This window comes from Oryzias melastigma, linkage group LG3, assembly GCF_002922805.2.
Source record: "Oryzias melastigma strain HK-1 linkage group LG3, ASM292280v2, whole genome shotgun sequence".
Classification (NCBI taxonomy): Eukaryota; Metazoa; Chordata; class Actinopteri; order Beloniformes; family Adrianichthyidae; genus Oryzias; species Oryzias melastigma.
The window spans coordinates 10,470,528-10,491,117 of NC_050514.1; the positions used below are offsets into that span (position 1 = coordinate 10,470,528).

Below are 20,590 nucleotides of genomic sequence, written 5' to 3' on the forward strand. Positions count from 1 at the left end.
GACATGAAATTATTATTACATCAATGTTAGCATAAACTGAAAGCCAGAAAAAGTGTTTTGGAAAATGTAAAAAGCACCCTACAATTTGCAGATTTTGGTGCTGAAGTCTAAACAGATTTTAACTGCATATTGGAGATTTTTTTATTGAGCCTTGGAACTGATAAATGAACTTTTTAACTTTTCTGTCTTGTATACTCAGCATCCCCATGACAGCTATAAGCCCTGCTAAAGGTCGAGGACTTAAAGTGCATTTTTGAACTCAGACTTCGTATCGCGAGAGCATCGCACAAAAGAGAGAGCGACAGAGAGGGAGAGGGAAAAAAACGTTTTGGGGCAAGTTGAGGAGGGATGTGGACGGAGCTCTGCAGAGCGGGACAGACGCTGTGAGTTTTGGTGTTCCCATCCTTCAGGATTACGCCAGCTCCTCTAGCTTCTCTGTGCAGAAGTAGACTCTCCGTTGGATGAGCACGAGCGGACTGCAAAAAGTTACAATGCGCATCTATTTATAGCTGCACAGCGAGAGGCTTGAGTGACTTTTCCTCTTCTCCACGGCTTTGCTTCTAAGCGTTTGTTCAGCTGTACCTGCAAGTCAAGGGGAAGGAGCCCCTCGGTCGGGTCCTTTGCAAATCTCCTGCTCGGGAGACAAGGTAGTATCGCCACCTTCCAACTTAATATGGATGAAATCACAACTTCAAATAACGTAAAATTAGTTATTACGCACAATTTTACGCACAATCAAATGCGTAATTTGTGCGTAATTTCCTATGTTTATTTCTTGATTTTAAAAGTTTATAATGTTTTCACTTATTTTTTCAGCTCTGACTCCAGACCACAGAGGTCAGACGGGCCTGGGGAAACTTTAATTGTGTTGTTCTGAGCGCTGGAGTTGCACACATGTGGGTGGACATGCGGGACAGCGCGCGCGGAGAACGACTGCCGCAGCTGGTCGTTGCTCTGCTGGCTTTGCTGTCGCTCTTTGCTGGGCTTGGAGACCCTGCTGAGGTGGTGGACGTCGACGACAAGGAGGCGGTGACCAAGATTGCAGACACCAGAGCCAACAGGGCAAAGAGGAGGGGAGGAACAGACGTCCTGAGAGGGTAATGTGGCAGTAATACCTCCTGATGCTTAAAAATGAGGGGGGCATTTTTTTTATATTCTTTTTTATCGTTTCATTTAGTCATTCAAGTCTTTATTCTAGTCTTGGAACAGGTGCCTTTGCTGGTTCCTCCGGGAATGTGAAGGTCAAAAAACTGTGTGTGTGAGTGTGCATGTGTGCTTTTAATAAGACAGACTGAGACCCCTTAGTGACATGGTGTGTGATGGGAAGTTTGGAGCAAAGTTTAGTAATTAAATACTGGCAAGAATACCACATTCCTGCTGACTGCAATAATGAATTACATCCAAACAATGGAGGCCATTGGTCTTGTGTCTGTGGCAGAGTGGGAGAGAAAGAGACTAACAGCCTAATCCCCATTTTAGCCAAATACACCACACCCCAGTTGTGGATAAATGACATCTGCAGCTGTACACAGTGGGTCACTGCTGGAGGGAGGACATATGAGTGCATATGTGTGTGTGTGTGTGTGTGCAGGGAGCGTTAGACAGAAAAAGAGACATAAGCAAAGCAATAAGGAAAAGAAAAAAAAGGACTTTGTCCGAGGATGACGGCGAACAGATGATGAAGGTCACACAGTGGAGGGCTTGATGAGCGTTCTCCACAGGAATCTCTGTTTGACATACTTAGTCTTCATTTATCACATCATCTGGGTTCAGAGGCCGGAGGAGGACATATAACTGTGTAACGCAGACTCACCGCAGCTTGAATGGCTTCATCATTCATGAATCTGCTGTGACTGCAGTGTTTACACAAACCTATGGATGGGTGTGTGTTCAGCGGGTGATCACAAGTTCACATTTGTAAACCTGTCTCAGACCGATAGGCGGGAGAAGTGGCTTTGATGGTGGCCAAAATATGCTTTAGATTTAAGTGCACACAAAGATTGTCCTTTGTGAAGTGATGAATGATCATAAAAAAATGGGTTTCAAAGTAAGTATTGAGGAGAAACTTGCATTCCTAAAGTTTTTTGAATGGCACCAAGTTTAAAAGTTAAAAAAAGAAAAAAAAACAGAAGAAATAATTTGAGTGGGACTGTTTATGTGGTCACAAGATAAAACAAAGAACTACAATGACAAATACTGTGGTGTCTTTGCCCAAGATGTTTTGGAAAAAGACAATTTATAAAGACTTATAAAAACTTCAAAAGTGTCATATTTCCTAATTTATTAAATTGATGGGAATTCCAACTATTTTTTTGAGTAATTTTGTATGTTTTCTTTGCAATGTTGCTATCGCACAGTGAAGCAAAAGTCTAAAAATGTTGTGGATTTTGACCTTTCGGTGGCACATCTTTCACAGGCCGAATGTTTGTGGCTCAAGGAACAATGCCTACTGCTGCCCGGGCTGGAAGACTCTTACCGGAGGGAACCAGTGCATTGTTCGTGAGTACCACCTACGTTATTTACTTGCATTTGTTTAGAGCTAAATTCCACCAGAACAAAAGGGAACAATCCCCTGGAACTCACAAGGTATGGAGTTTCTGAAGTACTGTGGTACAACTGCAATCATAATTTATTCTGTCCATGAAATGACAACTGGAACATTGTGTTTGTTGCATCAAGTGGCTCCCGTTAAAGTACACTTGGTTGAATTTGCGTAAGATACTTCATTGGACATAGAGTTAACTTTGCCCTAATTGTTAAAAGGAGAAAGGTTATTTTAAAAAAGTGATTTAGAAGAAGTTTGCTTAAAATAGATTTAATATATGCCTGTTTTAAGTTAAATGCATTGTATCAGTGCCAAAAGTGTTGGAAAGACCACAACATTCATACATGGCTAAAAATCATTTGACCTCTTAAGATCTGGCGTCCCATTTTGGGTTATATTACCACAAGTGAATTCTGCTTAGCTGAAGCCCTTTGACTACATGTAAAGAGGGTCAGCTCAAATGTTAGCTTGGGTCCTAAAAGTTAAAAATACTATTTTATATTGGATTTTACTATCAAGTATTTGCACATCAGTTTTCACCAAAACTGTTCATTCCCTTTCCCCTTGGATAGACTGGGATATTCTAGTAAAAATGATGGCGAATGAGCATCATCATCAAGTTCGACTAAGGAAAGGCCCAAATTGTTTTTGTGTATTTTCTATTTACATTTTATAGTTTTGATTAGAACTGTCTAAAGCAGAGATCCCCAACCACCGCATCATGGACTGATGTTCGTCCATTGGTCCAGGTCAAGACAGGCTAAAAAAATGAAAATATTTTAGTGGCTGTCTGTATCAAACAGATTCTAGAGCAGGGGGCATTTACACATTGATAAGAGTTTTTGACATCACACAGTCCTTTAACACATATTTAACAGCAGAAGTCAGAAACTGATGGTTTTTTCTAAATCAGGTGATGCACAAAAGTCTATAAAACATGCAAAGTGAAGGCCAAATCTGGAAAATTCTGTTTTTAATACTTTTACCGGTATATTCTTTTGTGTTTTTAGCAACAGACATTATTGATTCTCCATAATCGAGTGTTGTGTTTTTTTTTGCAGCAATTTGTCGAAGTTTGTGTGGAGATGGTTTCTGCTCAAGACCTAATTTATGCACCTGCCCTAATGGCCAGATTGCCCCGTCCTGTGGATCCAAATCAGGTAGTTCAACCCCCCCCCCTTTTTTTCTTCAAATTGTTTAATTCATTCCCCCCCATTTGCAACGATGTACTTTTATGGTTCTATACCGTGCATAAGTTCAGAGCTGACTGGCATTCATCCATAAGATAAGGATGATTTATGGAAATAGGAGTGTTTATTGGTACAGAATATTTCTTAGACGGTTTAGCCCATATCCCACAGCTGTCTCTGCAATTTATTTATTAAGGATACCAATCATTTCCAAACTTGATAAGCAGGAATAAATGATGAATGATAGAAACGGTGCATGTGCTTTACTATTGCTCAATTGGGAGAAAAATTCAACAGATTAGAAGTTTATCATTGTGCGTTGCCACAGCTGCTCTGATACCCATCGTTTTCATCCATTTTCCATCACTAATTTAGAGCTACAATAAAACAGACAATACTAAAAAGATTGATTCTTTTCTGAAAGTAAAATTTTTGGGGGGACTGAGGGAGATAAAAACAAAAAATCTTATGTTTTCCTGATTTTTTTACATTGTTTTTATGACATGGCAAAAATCAAATTTGCAATTTTTTTTGCTCTAGGACCGGATAAGAAATAGAATTTGTTGATTTTTTTTAGTAAAACTGGTTATACATTTGCACTGAACACCAACTCATCACCTCAAACCTAAAATCTTTTTTCCTTATTTGTTGTAAAAGTAACTGCATTTTTGTTGTAACATGTCAATGTTTGGGTTAACAATACATACAACTACTGTGCTTATTTATTGGCATATATGTTAACGTATTGCTTAAGGATGTACATGGTTTAAATCTGTGCGTATCACTTTTTTTTTTTTTTTTAATCTTTTTGCTCCAACAGTCCAAAACTGTAACATTCGGTGTATGAATGGAGGAACGTGCGCAGAGGACAACTGCCTGTGCCAAAAGGGCTATGTAGGAAACCACTGTGGGCAACGTAAGTTGTCACTGTATATGCTCCAAAATATGAAAAATGTTTACTGACAATTGAGATGAAAAAAAAAATACAAATGTCATTTGCTTCTAACTTAGTGTTTAAAACATTTACTTTAGTCTAGTCACATACTTTAAAACCCACGCTGATGAAAATTGTGTTTTTTGGAGTTTTTATTGTGTTTTTGTGACATTTTTCTGATGATGGACGACATAAAATTGAGAAAATTAAGCTCAAAACAGCATTTCTGAGTATTTATTTATTAAAGTGTTGTGAATCAGGAGAAGATGAAAAAATGCAATAAAAAAGAGCATAATTGTGATGTAGAAAATATGCTGGGTAAGCCACAAGTTCCCTGCTCCAAGTTCTCAGCAACAGGAAGGGGACCGTTGCTACACGCTAACGGTCCCTCCCACAACTTAGTCACTCTACTACTGCATAAGATGATTAGAGTAGGTCTTTAAGGTGCATCAAGTACAGTTTAAAGTATTCAAGACTTTTACTCATATGGGTTAATGAAAACAAGCCAGTAAGCAGCAGTTTAAATTGATAACATGAAAATGCTGTTTCTGATTATACAGTGACTTCCAACTCATAATATAGCAGTGTTCATTTTGAAAAAGCCATTCAAAATAAAAATAAAAAAAGAAAGAATTTTAAATGTTTAAAGACAAAATATACAGAAAATTTTACCTTTAATTTACGATATTTAAATTCAATTGGCCAACCATTCAGTGTGTACCCCGCCTTCATCCAACACGGCTGGGATAAGCTCCAGCAACCCCTTGACCCTGGAAGGGACTAACCAGGTTTAGGAAATAGATGGATGGATGAAATTGGATTTCAACATTATTATAATTTTTATCAGGCTTGAACTGCATGACACACTTGGCAGGTGTTTTGTTTCCACTTATGAGTCATATTTGCTTGTTTCAGAAGCAAATCCAAAACTTGGATTCTTGAATTTACAATATGAATATTCAACTTCATTCAGATGCTCAGTTATGTCTAAAAAGTGTTTAACAGATGATCGTTTCTCATGTTTTTCTTTGGTTTGTGCTTTTCCTCAGCGGTCTGTGAAAATGGTTGTCTCAATGGAGGAAGGTGTGTTGCTCCCAACAGATGTGTGTGTACGTACGGCTTCACCGGAGCCCAGTGTGAGAGAGGTAATGAGTGCAACACAGCCGTTCTCCACACTTCCAAATACTTATCCCACTGTAAACAGTTTCTTTACAGTATAGGTTATTTACTACTCACTGCTGCTGAAGTGCTGTTTTTTTGAACACGTGACTCGTTGTTGAGTGACTGTTTTATGTGTCATGCCACTGGTTGGAGGAATATGGTTTGTTGTGGAACATGTGGAGAAATTACAAATTTTTTTTCCACATCTGCTCTGAGACGACGCACTTGGGAATGGGATGCTGCTTTTAAATGTTTGTTAGCTATAGACCTCCCATCCTCTTGTGGTTGCTTTCTGGCACATGAGAGAAAAGGTTCCAAAATATACAAGCACACGCAAACACAGCGGTTGATGGTGCTTTTCATTGAAATGCAGACATTTGGTTTGGATGTGTCTGTTGCTGCAATGACCTCTGGAGGTCAAAGTGTTGACCTTATAGCACTAATGTTCAGATCGGTAGTTGAGCTCCTATTAAGTAGCTTTTTTTTGGTCTTTGGATGTTAAATTTGACACTTTTTTCCCCTTAGTTTACACTGATTACACAGTATTTTAAGCCCTGCAACTGTTTAGTCCTGTCTGGTCATTGACAGTTTAGTCCCAGACCTTCTTCAGTAACGCACACCTGTAGATACGAAATCGGGTGATGCAGAAGTTCGGCCAGATGGTGTGTAACTGTTCAGGAATTCAAATGTTGCATTTTTTTCTTTTCTGCCGACTTGTGTTCTTGAAGTTCAAGCTTGCAGGGAAAATAATGAATTACAGGAACTGTTTTTAGGGGGAAGGAAGTAACACTAAGCCACATCTGGTTTTAAAACTGAGATTTGCTATGCAAGTTGGAGGAATCCAAGCAGGTCATTCTCTGTCAGCTGCTTCTTTCTCACTCAATTGATGAGTTTTGCAGTTAAACTAGCATAAATCAAGGTGTCAATCCTCATGCTTTATCATTCATTAGAAGACTACTTTGAAATTCAAATAAAACTTTATTTATAGAGCATTTTTCTGCCACAGAGCACCTTGAAGTGCTTTACATAAAATATTGTATTTATACAAATTGTAGTAAAAATAGTATTCATCATAAAAAACAACCTTTACAGAAACAAAAAGGGAAAAAAGTCTATAAAATCAATGTAAAACATAAATCAATGTAAACATTTATTAAAAGCTAAGGTAAAAATATGTTTAAAAAAAACACCATGTTTTTCACTTCCACAGGCAGGCTGTTCCATAGGTGAGGCCTACAGTGCAGTTCTATGGAAGGTGTTGAGTCTCTCTTGTAATCTAACAAAAGCAAAAGTGTGTGAAAATCAGTAAAGATTACTTCCTGTTGCTCAGTTTTGAGCTATCATGACAAGCTGAGTGCAAAAACGAATCTCTAATAAGAACTAAAGACATAAAATAATTTCTTTCCTTATATTTAAACATTTTAAATTGGACCACAAATCTTCAGGTCAAATGAACCCAGATTCACTTCTCTCAAGTGATTAGGAGTTTGCCTGCTGAGCCCACATGTGTTTTGTCGATTTGGGGAAGACTTATGACATCAGGATCATCTACCTCATCATTTCTAATGGCTGCTTAGGGAGTCTGTACATTTGGTCCTTACACAAAAAGTGTAAGAGCTTGGTTTGCATTGCTGGCATTTGTGGGAGGCTCATTAAGATGGGCTCTACCATCGCCGCTTTTTGTCTCTTTACAGACTGAATTTCTATCTTCGGTCTGGAGATGATGGAGAAGGTCCAGTCAGGATTACAGTTCTGCTTTTTGCAGATGACGTGATCTTTTTGACTTCATGGAGTGGCAAACCACAGCCAGGACTTGGGCGGTTTTCAGTCAAGTGTGAAGCAGCTGAAATTAAGATTAGCACAGCCAAGTCCGACGACATGGTGCTTGTTGAAAAAGAGTGGATTGTTCTCTCAGAGTTTGGAATGAGCTGCTGTTTCCCTGAGTGGATGAAATGAAACATGGTGCCTATAGATCGAAATAAATAGACACATTCATTTGAATGCTTACAGGGCTTTTGTCATGCTATTCTTTAGCCTTTCAGAGTAAATTATATCCATGTATATGATAATATGTTACCTTTAGAACTCTAAAAAAACAATATTTTTTTATGAAATATTAGATATTTTTTCAAGCTCATTTTCCTACTTGTAAGTAAGACGCCTTAATCTCTGAGGCTCCGCCTTTTGCTCCTTGGAGGTGCTGTCATGACGTCATTCTAGAGTCGGCCTCGGCAGCACCCACAAAAACAAACAACATCTTAACTTTTGCAAAGATGGATGTGCATATTATGCATATAAATGGAAGCATTTTGTTGATCATGCTAGCTAGAAAGTGTGTTTGTGTTAGCCTGGGGGTGGTGCTGGTGGCACAGACTCTTCCTGGAAGGGGCTGTTCTCCACTTCATGACGTCACAATGTGAGAACCCGCTCATTTTCGTGAATTGGGAGGGGCTGGTGCTCAGAGCGCAGGGGGTTAGAGCAGGGGTCCCCAAACTACGGCCTGTGGGCCGGATCTGGCCCTCCTCCACATTTGGCCCGGCCCCCCAAACACTTACAGAGACACATTATTTATTTATTTTTTTCCTCAATCCAGCCGATCACGACCCACATAGAACATTACTTTTTATTTCACTTGTGTACAGTCTGAACTATGACAGGAGACGATAGACTATTTATTGGTTTGTGAAGATTACAGAAATTATTTATTTAAAATTTTGCTATATGTGGCTTTCTGGAAAACCATAAATATTTAGGTTTATGTTATGATTGCTACACTTTTTCTGTTAGCCCACAAACTGACCCCACATCAGAGAAGAAAACAGCTATGTGGCCCTCACAAGAAGAAGTTTGAGGAACCTTTGTTTTAGATGAATGTTGAGAGATGCGTGAATGGATCAAAATACTGCTTTGGGGTTGTTTTTTGTAAAAAAAATAACAAAATAACATTAAAATACACTTAAAAACTTTAAAAAGTTGATTTTGTATGATATAGGCCCTTTAACAAAGAAATATAATCCATATACTTTGTTGGTTACCATGTTTAATTCACAAAATCTATGTGAAAAACTTGCTGTTTCAAACCATTGAACTAATTTAACAAGCCAAAAACCCAGATTAGATCCCTGCTGCATGCCAGATATTTGGAAACCCTTTCTGACTGGATCTGCCTTGCTTTTTATTTGTTTTCCAATCCTTTTCTGAGAACGTTTATTCAGAACGAATCCGTGATTTCATTGATCAGTAATGTGCGTTAGTGACCCCCTATGCTTTCTGCCCTGTGCTTAACATTTGGCTTTCTAAAAATGTAAAAAATGTGGACAAATGGATACTGTGGCATTAAAGCATAGATTACTTTCACTGGAATTTCCTTGGCTGGGATCCATCATCTCCTAGGGAAAAGCCATTGTGCTTTCACATAAACACTGACACATGCATAGAGCACATGTGTTTGCACACCCCTCTCTGTTTGTGAAGCAATTTGCAGAACTGTGCACCATTATGGCTTGATCTTATCACATTGCAAAAAAACACGAGGTTTCTACAAACATGTGATCTAAGCAGGAGAGAAGTGGTTGCACTAGAGACTCAGAAGTTTTCTTGGATGTAGAAATGATTTGCTGCTCACTGAGCATGAACACATCACTTCCACAGAGCTGAATGTGGCCAAAGTGGTCTGCTGACCACTCACCGCCAATAAGCAAAGCTAACTGGTACATCTATGTTGTCTTTGTTTATTCTTAAATGTGATTTAGGTTGGAATGTGTAATTTGTGAGAGGCAGCCACAGTCACAATACTGCTGCATTCAGAGCTATTTCCTCCTGCTGAAGAGTCATGGAGCTACATGGCAGTAAATTCAAGCTTTTGCTATGACGCCATTTGGTTCACTTGGGTCTATTGGGGAATGGCTGGCCTCAAATGTAGCAAATCAGAAATTGAATCTCCACAGGGAAGTCATCCGGTCAGCAGAGGGTTGTCTTGCGTTTCCCCCTACAAGGACGCGTTTCATCCCAGTGCAAATCTCACAGACGTAATCAAGCTTCTAAGTTTCCAAGTGTCTGTCAGAGCTTGCTCAGCTTGTCAGTCTTGAGAGAACAGAGGAAATATGATGATGTGCCAGCAGAAAAGTCCCCACCTAGATGAGCAATCACAAACTCACACATAGAAACACAGACACAACTTAAGAACTCATATATAGAAATAAAAAAAAAATATCTTGAAAATGTTTTCGAAATTTGACCTAATGCTGTCATGAGATACATGTGCACTAAACGTGGATTGTTGAAGTGGTACCAATATTTAGATCCCCAGGCTCTTTCTGTCACTGCTCTATTCTGATATATGAAAACACTTGGTGTCATATAATTCCATCCAGGCCCAAACCGCAATTATTAATGTCTCCTCCTTCATCGATTTTCAATCAGTTGGCACTTCTGAGAATTAAAGGGAGTGCCATCCAAACATTACTACCAAATCCGAGTCCGTGATTGGTCAAAGTTCAACTTTCAATGCGTGTTGAATGGCTACCTGTCTCATATATGTAGACCCCCCCTAAAAAAGTCTTTAGAAGTTGTGTAGCTGTGCATGAACACAAGTTTTGAGCTCATAACCCCGAAGCGCACATTTATTGGGCAGCCCACATGACTCGATCATAGAGACAGTAAAAAAAAAAAGTCCCCTTATTTCTTTTTCCCCTCTTGGGTTAATGCGAGATAGTGAGCCTCCGATCTCAACCACAGAGACACAGAAACACAGCGGAAGCGGCTGACATGCAGACATAGCCCCAGAGTGAGATAGAAGCCCCTGCTACCAGGAAAATATTTAAATGATCATATAAAGCCAAACATGGTGACTTGATTACCAAAGTTTTTGTATAACTCTTCACAATAAATAAACCTGATTTCTTAATATCATCTGTGTCTTCTATACATTCTAAGTGAGATATCCACAGACACCGCTCTATGTAGCCATCATCCTAAAAGAACTAGCTGGTAGTTCCTCCCGCATGTGGCCGCGGCGTCAATCTCAGGCTGGCTGTGAGCAGCGAATTTGCTGTGCGAATCGCGAGTTACATACAAGTTTTTATGTGGTAAGACTTATATACAGGCTATTTTTATTTTACAACTTGAATGAGAAAGGGACAATGCATCTTAGTGAACATTAATGCAAATATAAATATGTCAGATCATAGCCGCAGACTAATTTCCGTCTTGATTCCCTTGGCAGTTTGATGTTAAAAGAAATAAAACAGAGTTTAAGAGATAAACGGAACACAAAATTATTAAACACAAGAAAAACACAAAATCTAAAATAATACAGAATACTTTTTGAACAGATAAATCATTTTTGCTTTCTAAGCATATTTTCTTATTTCTGGTCATTTGTGATTGCACATTCAAGACTCCAAAACCCATAGTTCCAGCAGTTTTTATTTTTTTTTATTTTTATTTTTTTATGACATATTCCAGCCATCATCTATAGGTTCTTAGCCTGTCATGGAGGCACAAACAGTGACAGCTTGAGTTAGCCAACATCACATTTGAGATGATTTTAAATTATTTTATGCATAAGATGGCTAAAGTCCAAACTTTTGGAGATAGTTCAAGAAAATCTTTTGACCTACTTACTAGTGCTCTACCCTCCAGCTCTGCATACCGACACAAACAAGGAATCTCTAGCAGGAAAAATTCAAGACAAACTCTTCTCTGCATTCTTAGAGCTCTCCTGCTGATGTATTTAGTATAAGGTTTTGTCCAAACCAGAGAAAATCAAACAAAACCAAATGAAGACCCTTTCTACAAACCGAAGAGGTTTGAGATCATAGCTGGCCAGAAATGATCAGAGATGCTGTGTTTGAATGAAAACATGTGTGATTGCTCCCAGATGCACAGGACATGGGCGGATCCCCAGCTGATTGCGGTACACAAAGAGACAAAAGATGACGAATGAAATGACATCATTTTCGCCCAACAGCTGTTTGCCTCTCCCTATTTACTCCTGGAAACTGTTAAAGTGCTGTGCTGGTATTTACTTTATTCCATCTCAGATGTTTGCTTTGGAAAACTTGCTCAATTACACTTAAAGCTGGTTTAAGCAGGCATCAGATCAGAAATGCGAGGCATCCTTCATCTCACCTGCAAAATAAAAGCTTAAGCAGCCTGTTAAAGATTTGGGAACTGTAGTTTTTCTTCCTTCAATTACAGTAATTCTCTTTAAGTTGGAATCAGTGAGTCAGCTCTGGCTCTCCTGCTGCTTGTTCAAGATAAAGCACTAGTAGAGTAACAAAAGTGGCCAAATTTTCCTCCTGCTGCAGTCTCTTCAACTCTCCACTGTTTACCAGTTCAGCTGATTTTAAACAGAGCTCCTCTAATTTTTTCCAAAAACAATATTGGTGTTTTTGCAAGTATTATAAAACTCTCCCACTAACACAAACACCTACAGACTCAATATTTTTATCTGCCCCTTTAATAGGAAGGCAAGTCAATAAAGTGTCTTAATCCTAAATTCTATTTTTAATACTTCACTTTTTAAGTTTATACTATCAGAAGAGTGACAGGTTTATTTCGTCTGAAAGTTATATATAGTGACCAGGATGTATATATGAAATCATTGTGGTTGGTGATTCTAAAAGACCTAAAGGTAGGACAAACAGCAGAGGAGTCAGATGGAGATAAAAAAAAGGGGGAAAACAATTCAATAATCTAACTAACATAAAGAAACAGAAAATAATGTGGATCTTGCAAAAACTGAAGGAAGTTTACATGAATTTACCTTAGAAAGTACCACTAGAACTTTGCACGAATTGTACATTTAAACCTCCATCCACGCATTTTTCAAAACTCGGTGAAAACCTTTAGGGTGCACAAAGTTTCTAGAGCGTATCCCAGAGGCTGTTGGGCGAAGGCAGTGTACACCAGTTGCCAGTTTGTTGCACACACAATTTAGAGTCACCAGTGAACCTACAAAGCATGTTTCTGGACGGTGGGAGGAAGGAGAAAACACAAACACGCACGGGGAGAACATGCAAACTCCATACAGAAAGGTCTCAGCTGGGATTCGAACCTTTGAAACAAGAATGCTAACCACTACACCACTATCCAACAGGACTACAGGACTTTGTATGACTCATCACCTGAGATGACCTCAGTAATTAACATTGACTACTAAAACTTAAACCAGGCAGTCTTGTAAAAACTGAATTCATGGCAGAGTTGCTTTCTTGGACTGCATTCATTTGTACAGGTGTGCTGTTAAAGTCACCAGTGATATGTTATGTTTTACTGTTTGGACTGTTTATATGAATACTTTTGGTTTTGTTGAATCATTGTAAAAATGCTGAAAAATGAATCCACTGTTCAGTCAACAGTTAGTCTTCTGCAGTCTGGTGGGTCTGGTGATGTGACTTGGGAAAAAGTGATGTCCATATTGTGTCCATGCACTTTCCAGCATAACAGTGCATTAACTGACTCACCTCAGTTGTTGCTGCAACGCATTTCTAAGTGAAAAAAAAACTCATCAGAATGACTCATTATTTGTATATTTGGTCGGTGTAGGAAAGTAGAACATGATTTTGTTTTTGTGGTTAAAACATGGCCTAGACGTTTTATGGTTGGAGAAATTCATCCAGACGTCCGTTGTTTCACTGGTTCTCCTAACTTTCTTTGTGGGACACATAAATAATATTAAAACAAAGGACCCTGACAAGCATAAATAATAAGACACAAAAATATAGCAACCAGGAGAATCCACTAAGCACACTGCAAAAATAAACCCCCTAGAAATAAGCCAAAAATTCTAAAATATATTAAAAACATCTTTCAACAAGTGAAAAAATCTGCCATTGGGGTGTGATAAATTGCCTTATCGAGAATTCTTATTTTAAGAAAAAAGTATTCTAGTCACTAAGATGTTTTCTCAAACTTACTTTGCATTTGAAAAACGCATTTTCTTGCAACACAAAAACTAAGACTTTTTATTTTTTGAATAAGGGTCGTTTTTTTTCTGAAGATTTAGTTTTTGCACATGAAAGTCATTCAAATCTTTTATGGTTTTCATTGAATTTGCAAATGTTGCATTTGTTTTTTTATGTTTTTAGGTCATTTTTTATTACTTTTTTTAATGCTGACATAAATAAGTAATAAAAATTAGAAACATTAGTTTAAACAGTCAGATCTGAAGCGAGTTTGTTCATTTCATTTCACATAGGTGAAGAAGTCGAGAAAGAAACAAAAGCATTTCTTTCCCAGCAGAGCTTGAATGAAGGGAGTGCAGAAAAGAGAGAAAGATGACCCATTTCTGTCTCACAGTGCACTGCTGCCAGAGGCTGGGAGACTGTAGAAGCTGCTGTGCACGTGACGGGTCTGGGCTGGGCCCCGGTCCACAAGGGAAACGCACAATGTCTCGTTTGTTTTAAACGACTGCTCTGTTGGAACTGCTCTCCCTCTTTCCTCTTGCTGTCTGTTGTCTGCAGTGAAATGTGGAAATGATTTTTGCCTTTGGATTACGTCCAAATTCTTTTGGGAGTAATGTGTTTTTCATTCCCTTCTGTCTCAATCCTGTGTTTCACCATTTTTCAATCCGTCTCGATAAAGGTTCTGTGATTTTGTTGAATCGGATTGGGGGTTTGAAACTAAGGTGTGGTCTTTGGAACGGGAACCAAATGAGGGGAAAGATCTGTGCAAGCAGTCTGCTCGGGGAAATGAGGTTTAAACCAGCTTAAAGGGGAGGAGGGGGGAAGAAAAGTCTTAATGGAGGGACTTTCTTCACATTATCACATTAGTTAAGAGCTATTTAGCTTTAATTTTGGGCTGCTGTAGCTGGTGAGGAAATCACCCTGTGTGTTCCATAGATACGCCCTGCCAGCTTCTGTGGACCATATGGATCCAGACCTTTTGACTGGATTTTGCATCATTAGTTGAAGGAGAAGCAGTAAAGTGTGTGTGTGCTTTTGGGCATTTCTTATTCGGACATCAGACCAAACATTTCTGAAGATCTCATCCAAAACTAAATTAGATGAAATTCCATTTAAACTCTGATCATCAAATTTAAACTCACTAGTGTCATTTCACTAATTAGTGTTTGTTTAAAGGTAGCTAACAAGTTGAACATTATATTGATCATTTAAAAATAAACTGAGAACATATCCGATTATCTCAAGTGTTTGGTGTAGTTCTTTCCACTTCAAGACCAAGACCAAAATATGAGACATTTATGAAGGAATCAGCATAGTTATGAAAGAGTTAAGTCTTGTTAATGTAATCCACAGGACTAGAAAGGAATTATTTTCTTTTTAACAATTCCAGCAGAACCACACTCAACTTTTTTTTCTTTTCCAAGCTGCTTTGACAGCTTGGAGAAGTACTTCGGCCTCTGAAGACTTTGTCACGTCTGGAGTCTTTTGTTGGCTATTCCCTATTTTTTGGGATGGAAAAGTCTGACTTGTGTTTGTTTTCCAAACCTATGGTTATTTTTATGTAGTTCATGCTGACCTTCATAAAGACTTTGACCTTAACCACACCCCTTCAAAATCAAAGAACACATATTAAATAAGCAATGCATTTTAAAGTCCCACTCTGATCATCTTTTGATCTATTGTAAAGTGCTCCCACTGGTCTTTTAACGGGAGTCACCCCATAGCGCTCGAAAAACGTTCTCTAAAATCACGACCCTAAAAGTTACGGTCTTTCCCATTTTTATATTTAATACATGTTTGTTATTACAATGCTGAATACTTTTGGGCAAGAGTAGGTTGTATTTCTCCAGCCAGGTCCCTCTTTCATTTCCTGTTGTGGAGTGGGCGGCACCCAGTGTATTTTCTACTTCACAAATACACTTTTTTTTCAAAACTGCCTTTCCTGATTCAAGCAATTTGAATAAAGAAATACTCAGAAATGCAATTTTTAGCTTATTTTTTTAAATATATTTGTTCTCCATCATGAGTAAAAACCCACAAGAACCAACACATTCTCACTCCCAACTCATCATGTATGGACGTGCAGTTCGGGTCCCCTCTGCGTCACTTTTTGACCTTTTGGTTTGCTCCAACTTGTCTTTTTTTTTAATGTCCTTGCTGTTCCCATAATCCATGGGTCTCCAACCCTCGGGACGCAAACCAGTACCGGTTTGAGGGCTGCTTGGTACTGGGCCACAGATGCTGATCAAGGGTCCTCAGCCCCTGGGAGGCAGACCGGTACCGGGATGTGGACCGATATTGAGTCCTGTGATTTAATGGGAACAGCCAGCACATTAAAAAAAATGATGAATTCGAGACACCCAAAACATCAAAAAGTGACACAGAGGGGGCCCGAACTATACGTCCATACATGACGAGTTGGAAGTGAGACTGTGTCGCAAGAGCGTGTCACCACAAACCAAAATCACAATTTATTTTAATCAGAGTAGGACTTTAAACCATCTGCCATGAAACCTACAGTAAAGACAAGGTGGACATGATTGTTTTTCTTTGTGCTTTTCTTTCATAACATTTCACAGATATTTCACAATATTTCATGAAATTGTGTCAGCACTTTAAAGGAACAATTAAAATGTATTCCTAAATTTGGTAAATCCCAAACACCGATCTCACTTTCCAGATTACCGCACTGGGCCATGCTTTGCCTCTGTGAATAACCAGATGTGCCAAGGCCAGCTCACAGGCATCGTGTGCACGAAAACATTATGTTGTGCCACCGTGGGGCGAGCATGGGGTCACCCTTGCGAGATGTGCCCAGCCCAGCCTCACCCCTGCAGAAGAGGGTTCATACCCAACCACCGCACCGGGGCATGCCAAGGTAAAGTCTGCTCGTCCGAGTCTGTTTCTTCTTCTGTTTGCAGATCTCTCTTTTTCTACCGTCAACCTCTGTCTGAACTTCTGAATTTAAACTCTTTTCTTCTACCTGCTTTCCCTTTTAACTCTTTCCCTCTCTTGTCTGGCCTCACTGTCCTCACCTCTGCCTGCTATCCTCTCTCCAGAGGATTAATTCTAATTGGGTTAAATTTGGGTGGGTGGCAGTGCCTCCCACATGTGTATGGAATGCCCTCAGACACCCGCTGTGGCGGGCCTGTCAGAGTCAGTAACACGGGTCAGTGGCAGTGCCACGTGGGAGAGCTCATTTCTGGTAAGACGACCCTGTCTGGCTGCTCCAGACCCGACAACATCAGAACCTCGGCAGGGGAGGCGAACCCGAGCCAGCGTCCAGAGGAACACAGAGTTCTCTGGGACAGCATCATCCTGCAGGAGTCAGGCGAAATCATTAGACACATTAAATTCAGTCACAAGTGCACCTGAAAAACAAAATAACTTCTAATTGGATGCTTTACCTTCATAAATGATATGATATGTGCACCTGTCTGGTTTGGCTCCATTTTCAAAAACTTGCAGGACTCAGTCCCTCTTCACTCATGCAACATTATTTTCAAAGGAATCCCAGTTCTAAAGAAGTTTTCAAACATGAATAGAAGTTCAGACTTGTGTTTATGTCAGCCAGTACTGACAGAAATGTTGTCCACTTTCAGATGTGGATGAGTGCCACGCCATTCCTGGCATCTGTCAAGGAGGGAACTGCATCAACACAGTGGGATCCTTTGAATGTAAATGCCCTGCTGGCCACAAGTTCCACGAGATCTCTCAGAAATGTGAAGGTAAGAATTAAGCCAGCCAGCAGCTATCGCTGTGAAAGCGTGAGCCGCCAGCTTTTCCGTGTCAGTTTGAATGACAGAGTACACTGAAGAATATTTTAAAAGCTCCTGCAAGTTCAGAGGGTTTGAAGCCACATCCGTCTCTTTGTGGTCCGCTTCACCTCTGTCATGGTTTTCGGATTATTACTTTGTGGCGAGAGGACCACACATAAGCAACTTCATGCCCTTCCCTTAAAAAAAAAAAAGTTTAATTAAACCAAAGCACCACTCTGTTTTCTCTCTTAAATGTGAGGCTTGTTGAACTTTTAAGTGCAAAACTCTTCAGTAAAGTTGCAAATAAAACTAAAAAAAAAAAGAATACAATGGGGTTTTCTTTCAGTTGAGAATTATGTTAACCTTTACTAACTTTCAGAATATATATACGCTTTTCACATAGTTCTAAAATATCACCACAGATGAAACTTTATTAGGAGCTTTGTTAATTTTTATTGTTGTCAAATAAAATAATCCACATTTCCTGCACAGTTAAAGGTTTATTGAATTGCCTGTGTGTGTATACAAGGTGTTTTACAAATAAAGCTGTTTTGTCTACATTTTTTATGTTTTTCTTTAAATGTGGTTTGGTAACAAATCCTTTTCCCTCTCAGATCTGGACGAGTGCTCAAACATCCCCGGTCTTTGTGGAGTGGGCGAATGCTCCAATACTGTCGGCAGCTATTTCTGCAAGTGTCCTCAGGGGTATTACACCTCTGTTGATGGATCTAGGTGCATTGGTAAGTCATTTAAATACTTTTCTTCTTTGTTCTACTAGAATAAATGGAAAAATAATCAAAGCTAAGATGCTGCTCGTTCCTTTCCCACATCTTTTTTTGTTTCTTTCTATGTTTGGCAATTAAAGCAGATAAGATTGAATTCCACTCAGTGTTCCAGCTGGTAGAAATTAGGTCAGTAGTCACTTGCATGTTTGTAGTTCCAGAAAATTGAAATGACTTTTCTTTGAACTGAGGGGAGCATGTGATGAGAGAAACTAAACAAACCCGTTCGGTCTTCAGTAAACATTTCATTTTGGAAGAAAGGAAGTTTGTGTGGATCTATGCTTCAGCCTGCATGAACAGGGATCGTCATCGTGATTACCCAAAAGCAGTCACAGAGCTTCTTTGTCCAGTTAAATGTTACCAGGATCAGGGAAGGAAAGGATGTTATTAATAAACATTCATTTTCACATTCTTGCATGAATGGATGCACCAACATATCCAGGCTTGTGTGTTTTCAGGAATGTGGTATATTTTGTGCCAGAAAGTGAATTTGTATCACCCTAAATTTGATAGTCAGGACTCCTTAAGGGGCAAACTTCAATTGTTTTTTGCCCTTTTTCATCTTCCAGAAAGGATGTCAAAGATTTGAATAAGATAACAAAAACTGTCTGAGTGTAAATGACTACATATTGGTAATTTATTTTTGGTTAAAAGTCTCTTAAGTGCAGTTCTGTTCTGTTTATATTTTCATTTAATGAGAGTCACCGCTCTCCATAACATATTGAATGCTCATCATGACTACATAACTTAATGGAAGGAAAAGAGCAGTGAGAAAAATGAAATTCTTACTTATTTCCTCCCCTATTTTAAAATTTTAACAAAAAAAGAAAGACAATCCTAGACAGCTTTTATCGCTCACCACGACTCACAACACTAACCACTCTTTTAAGTTTTTTCTCTACAATTTCTTTAAATAAAAGTTTATTTTAATTACTTTTTAGATATTTCTTTTTCCAAACTTTTACACTGACAAAGGATAAACTCATTTGTTTTTAAAGTGGAGCAATCAACTTTTAACTTAAAATTATTAGTGAAAACAAAGAATAAATAATGCATTCCTATGTTCCCTAATATCCAACTTTATCTATTATTCCAATAGTCCTTTTCTGCAGTAAACATGATGGCATTATATTGGTTTTACATGTATTATCCCACACTTTGATGCAAAAAATAGGCAACACAATTGAACAATATAACATTCGCAGCACATTACAGGATAAATAGCACTTAACATTATTAAAAACAAATACAGCTTTAGACACTTTACTTTAAATATATGATATACTGAGCTTCCAAAACTAAATTCAATTAAAAAATATCCCAAGAAATCTAAACCTTTTTCCACTTTTACTCCATCAATAGACTGTTTTATTTTCCAAATTCAATGAAAGTGTATTATTATTGAACAAATATTTAAATTTATTCATTTTAATTCAATATGTTCTATTAAATGTTTTATTGTTTTTTTCTTTTTTCTTTAATTTGTCCTGTCCAACAGCTGGGCAAACAGATAAGTGTTGAGAGTTATTAGTTATTATTGTTTTTTCTGAACAAAAAGGCTTGAGTCATGAACAAAAAACAACTTTCAATAAATTTGATACTTTTCAAATATTATTTATATATAAAAGAAACAGAATAAGATCCAAAATTGAACCTTTTAGAAGTTCACAATTAATATTAATGGATTTTGAGGTATGATAGCAAACTTTACATATTGCTGTCTTTTATTAAAATAACAGGTTTATAACACCAAACATATGTAACTTTAAAATGCTCTTATTCTTCTTTCTATTAATAACTTTTGAAATGTATTCGGTTATTTTTATCATTGGGAAGAGTATAGATGAAAGTTGTGCAGGTAGGAAGAAAAAAAGTCAAGTTCTCACCTTCATATGAAATGTTCCATCTGCAAGTGGCTTTCATCTTCCAAAGGATGGACGCTCTGAAAGGGAAACACATTCTTTCTGATTTAACTCTTGACAGTTTGGTGAACGTTGGAACTGCATAGGCCATTCTTTGTAAAAAAAAAAAAAAATGGATTCTATTCTGCGTTCTTTCCCACAGACGGCCGTGGCGGATACTGCTACGCTAGCCTTCTGAATGGGCGCTGCGCCAACCAGAATTCGCAGCTGCTGACTAAAATGCAGTGTTGCTGCGACAGTGGACGTTGCTGGTCTGACGGCTCCACCCCTGAGATGTGCCCCATTCGTGGAACAGGTGGAGTGGCTCACCGTCACAAAGCTTTACATTTTCTGTTCTCATGAGTCTCCATGTCTCAGCGCTGAGCTCACATTCCACTGTTTATTGATG

The 20,590-nt window shown here is 38.5% G+C and overlaps 1 protein-coding gene across 4 annotated transcripts in view; it reads left to right on the top strand.

Moving 5' to 3' along the window:
* Positions 1 to 317: 317 nt before the first annotated feature.
* Positions 318 to 20,590, top strand: part of fbn1 (fibrillin 1) — a 66,849-nt gene continuing 46,576 nt past the window's right edge. For all 4 annotated transcript variants that reach the window (XM_036217481.1, XM_036217484.1, XM_024295278.2 and 1 more), the window contains exons 1-10: positions 318 to 647; positions 817 to 1,097; positions 2,417 to 2,499; positions 3,607 to 3,705; positions 4,556 to 4,651; positions 5,719 to 5,814; positions 16,421 to 16,618; positions 17,343 to 17,468; positions 18,113 to 18,238; positions 20,345 to 20,497. In XM_036217481.1, the coding sequence (XP_036073374.1) occupies positions 895 to 1,097; positions 2,417 to 2,499; positions 3,607 to 3,705; positions 4,556 to 4,651; positions 5,719 to 5,814; positions 16,421 to 16,618; positions 17,343 to 17,468; positions 18,113 to 18,238; positions 20,345 to 20,497 (1,180 nt within the window). In that variant the 5' untranslated portion in view covers positions 318 to 647; positions 817 to 894. The remainder of the gene's footprint in view (positions 648 to 816; positions 1,098 to 2,416; positions 2,500 to 3,606; positions 3,706 to 4,555; positions 4,652 to 5,718; positions 5,815 to 16,420; positions 16,619 to 17,342; positions 17,469 to 18,112; positions 18,239 to 20,344; positions 20,498 to 20,590) is intronic.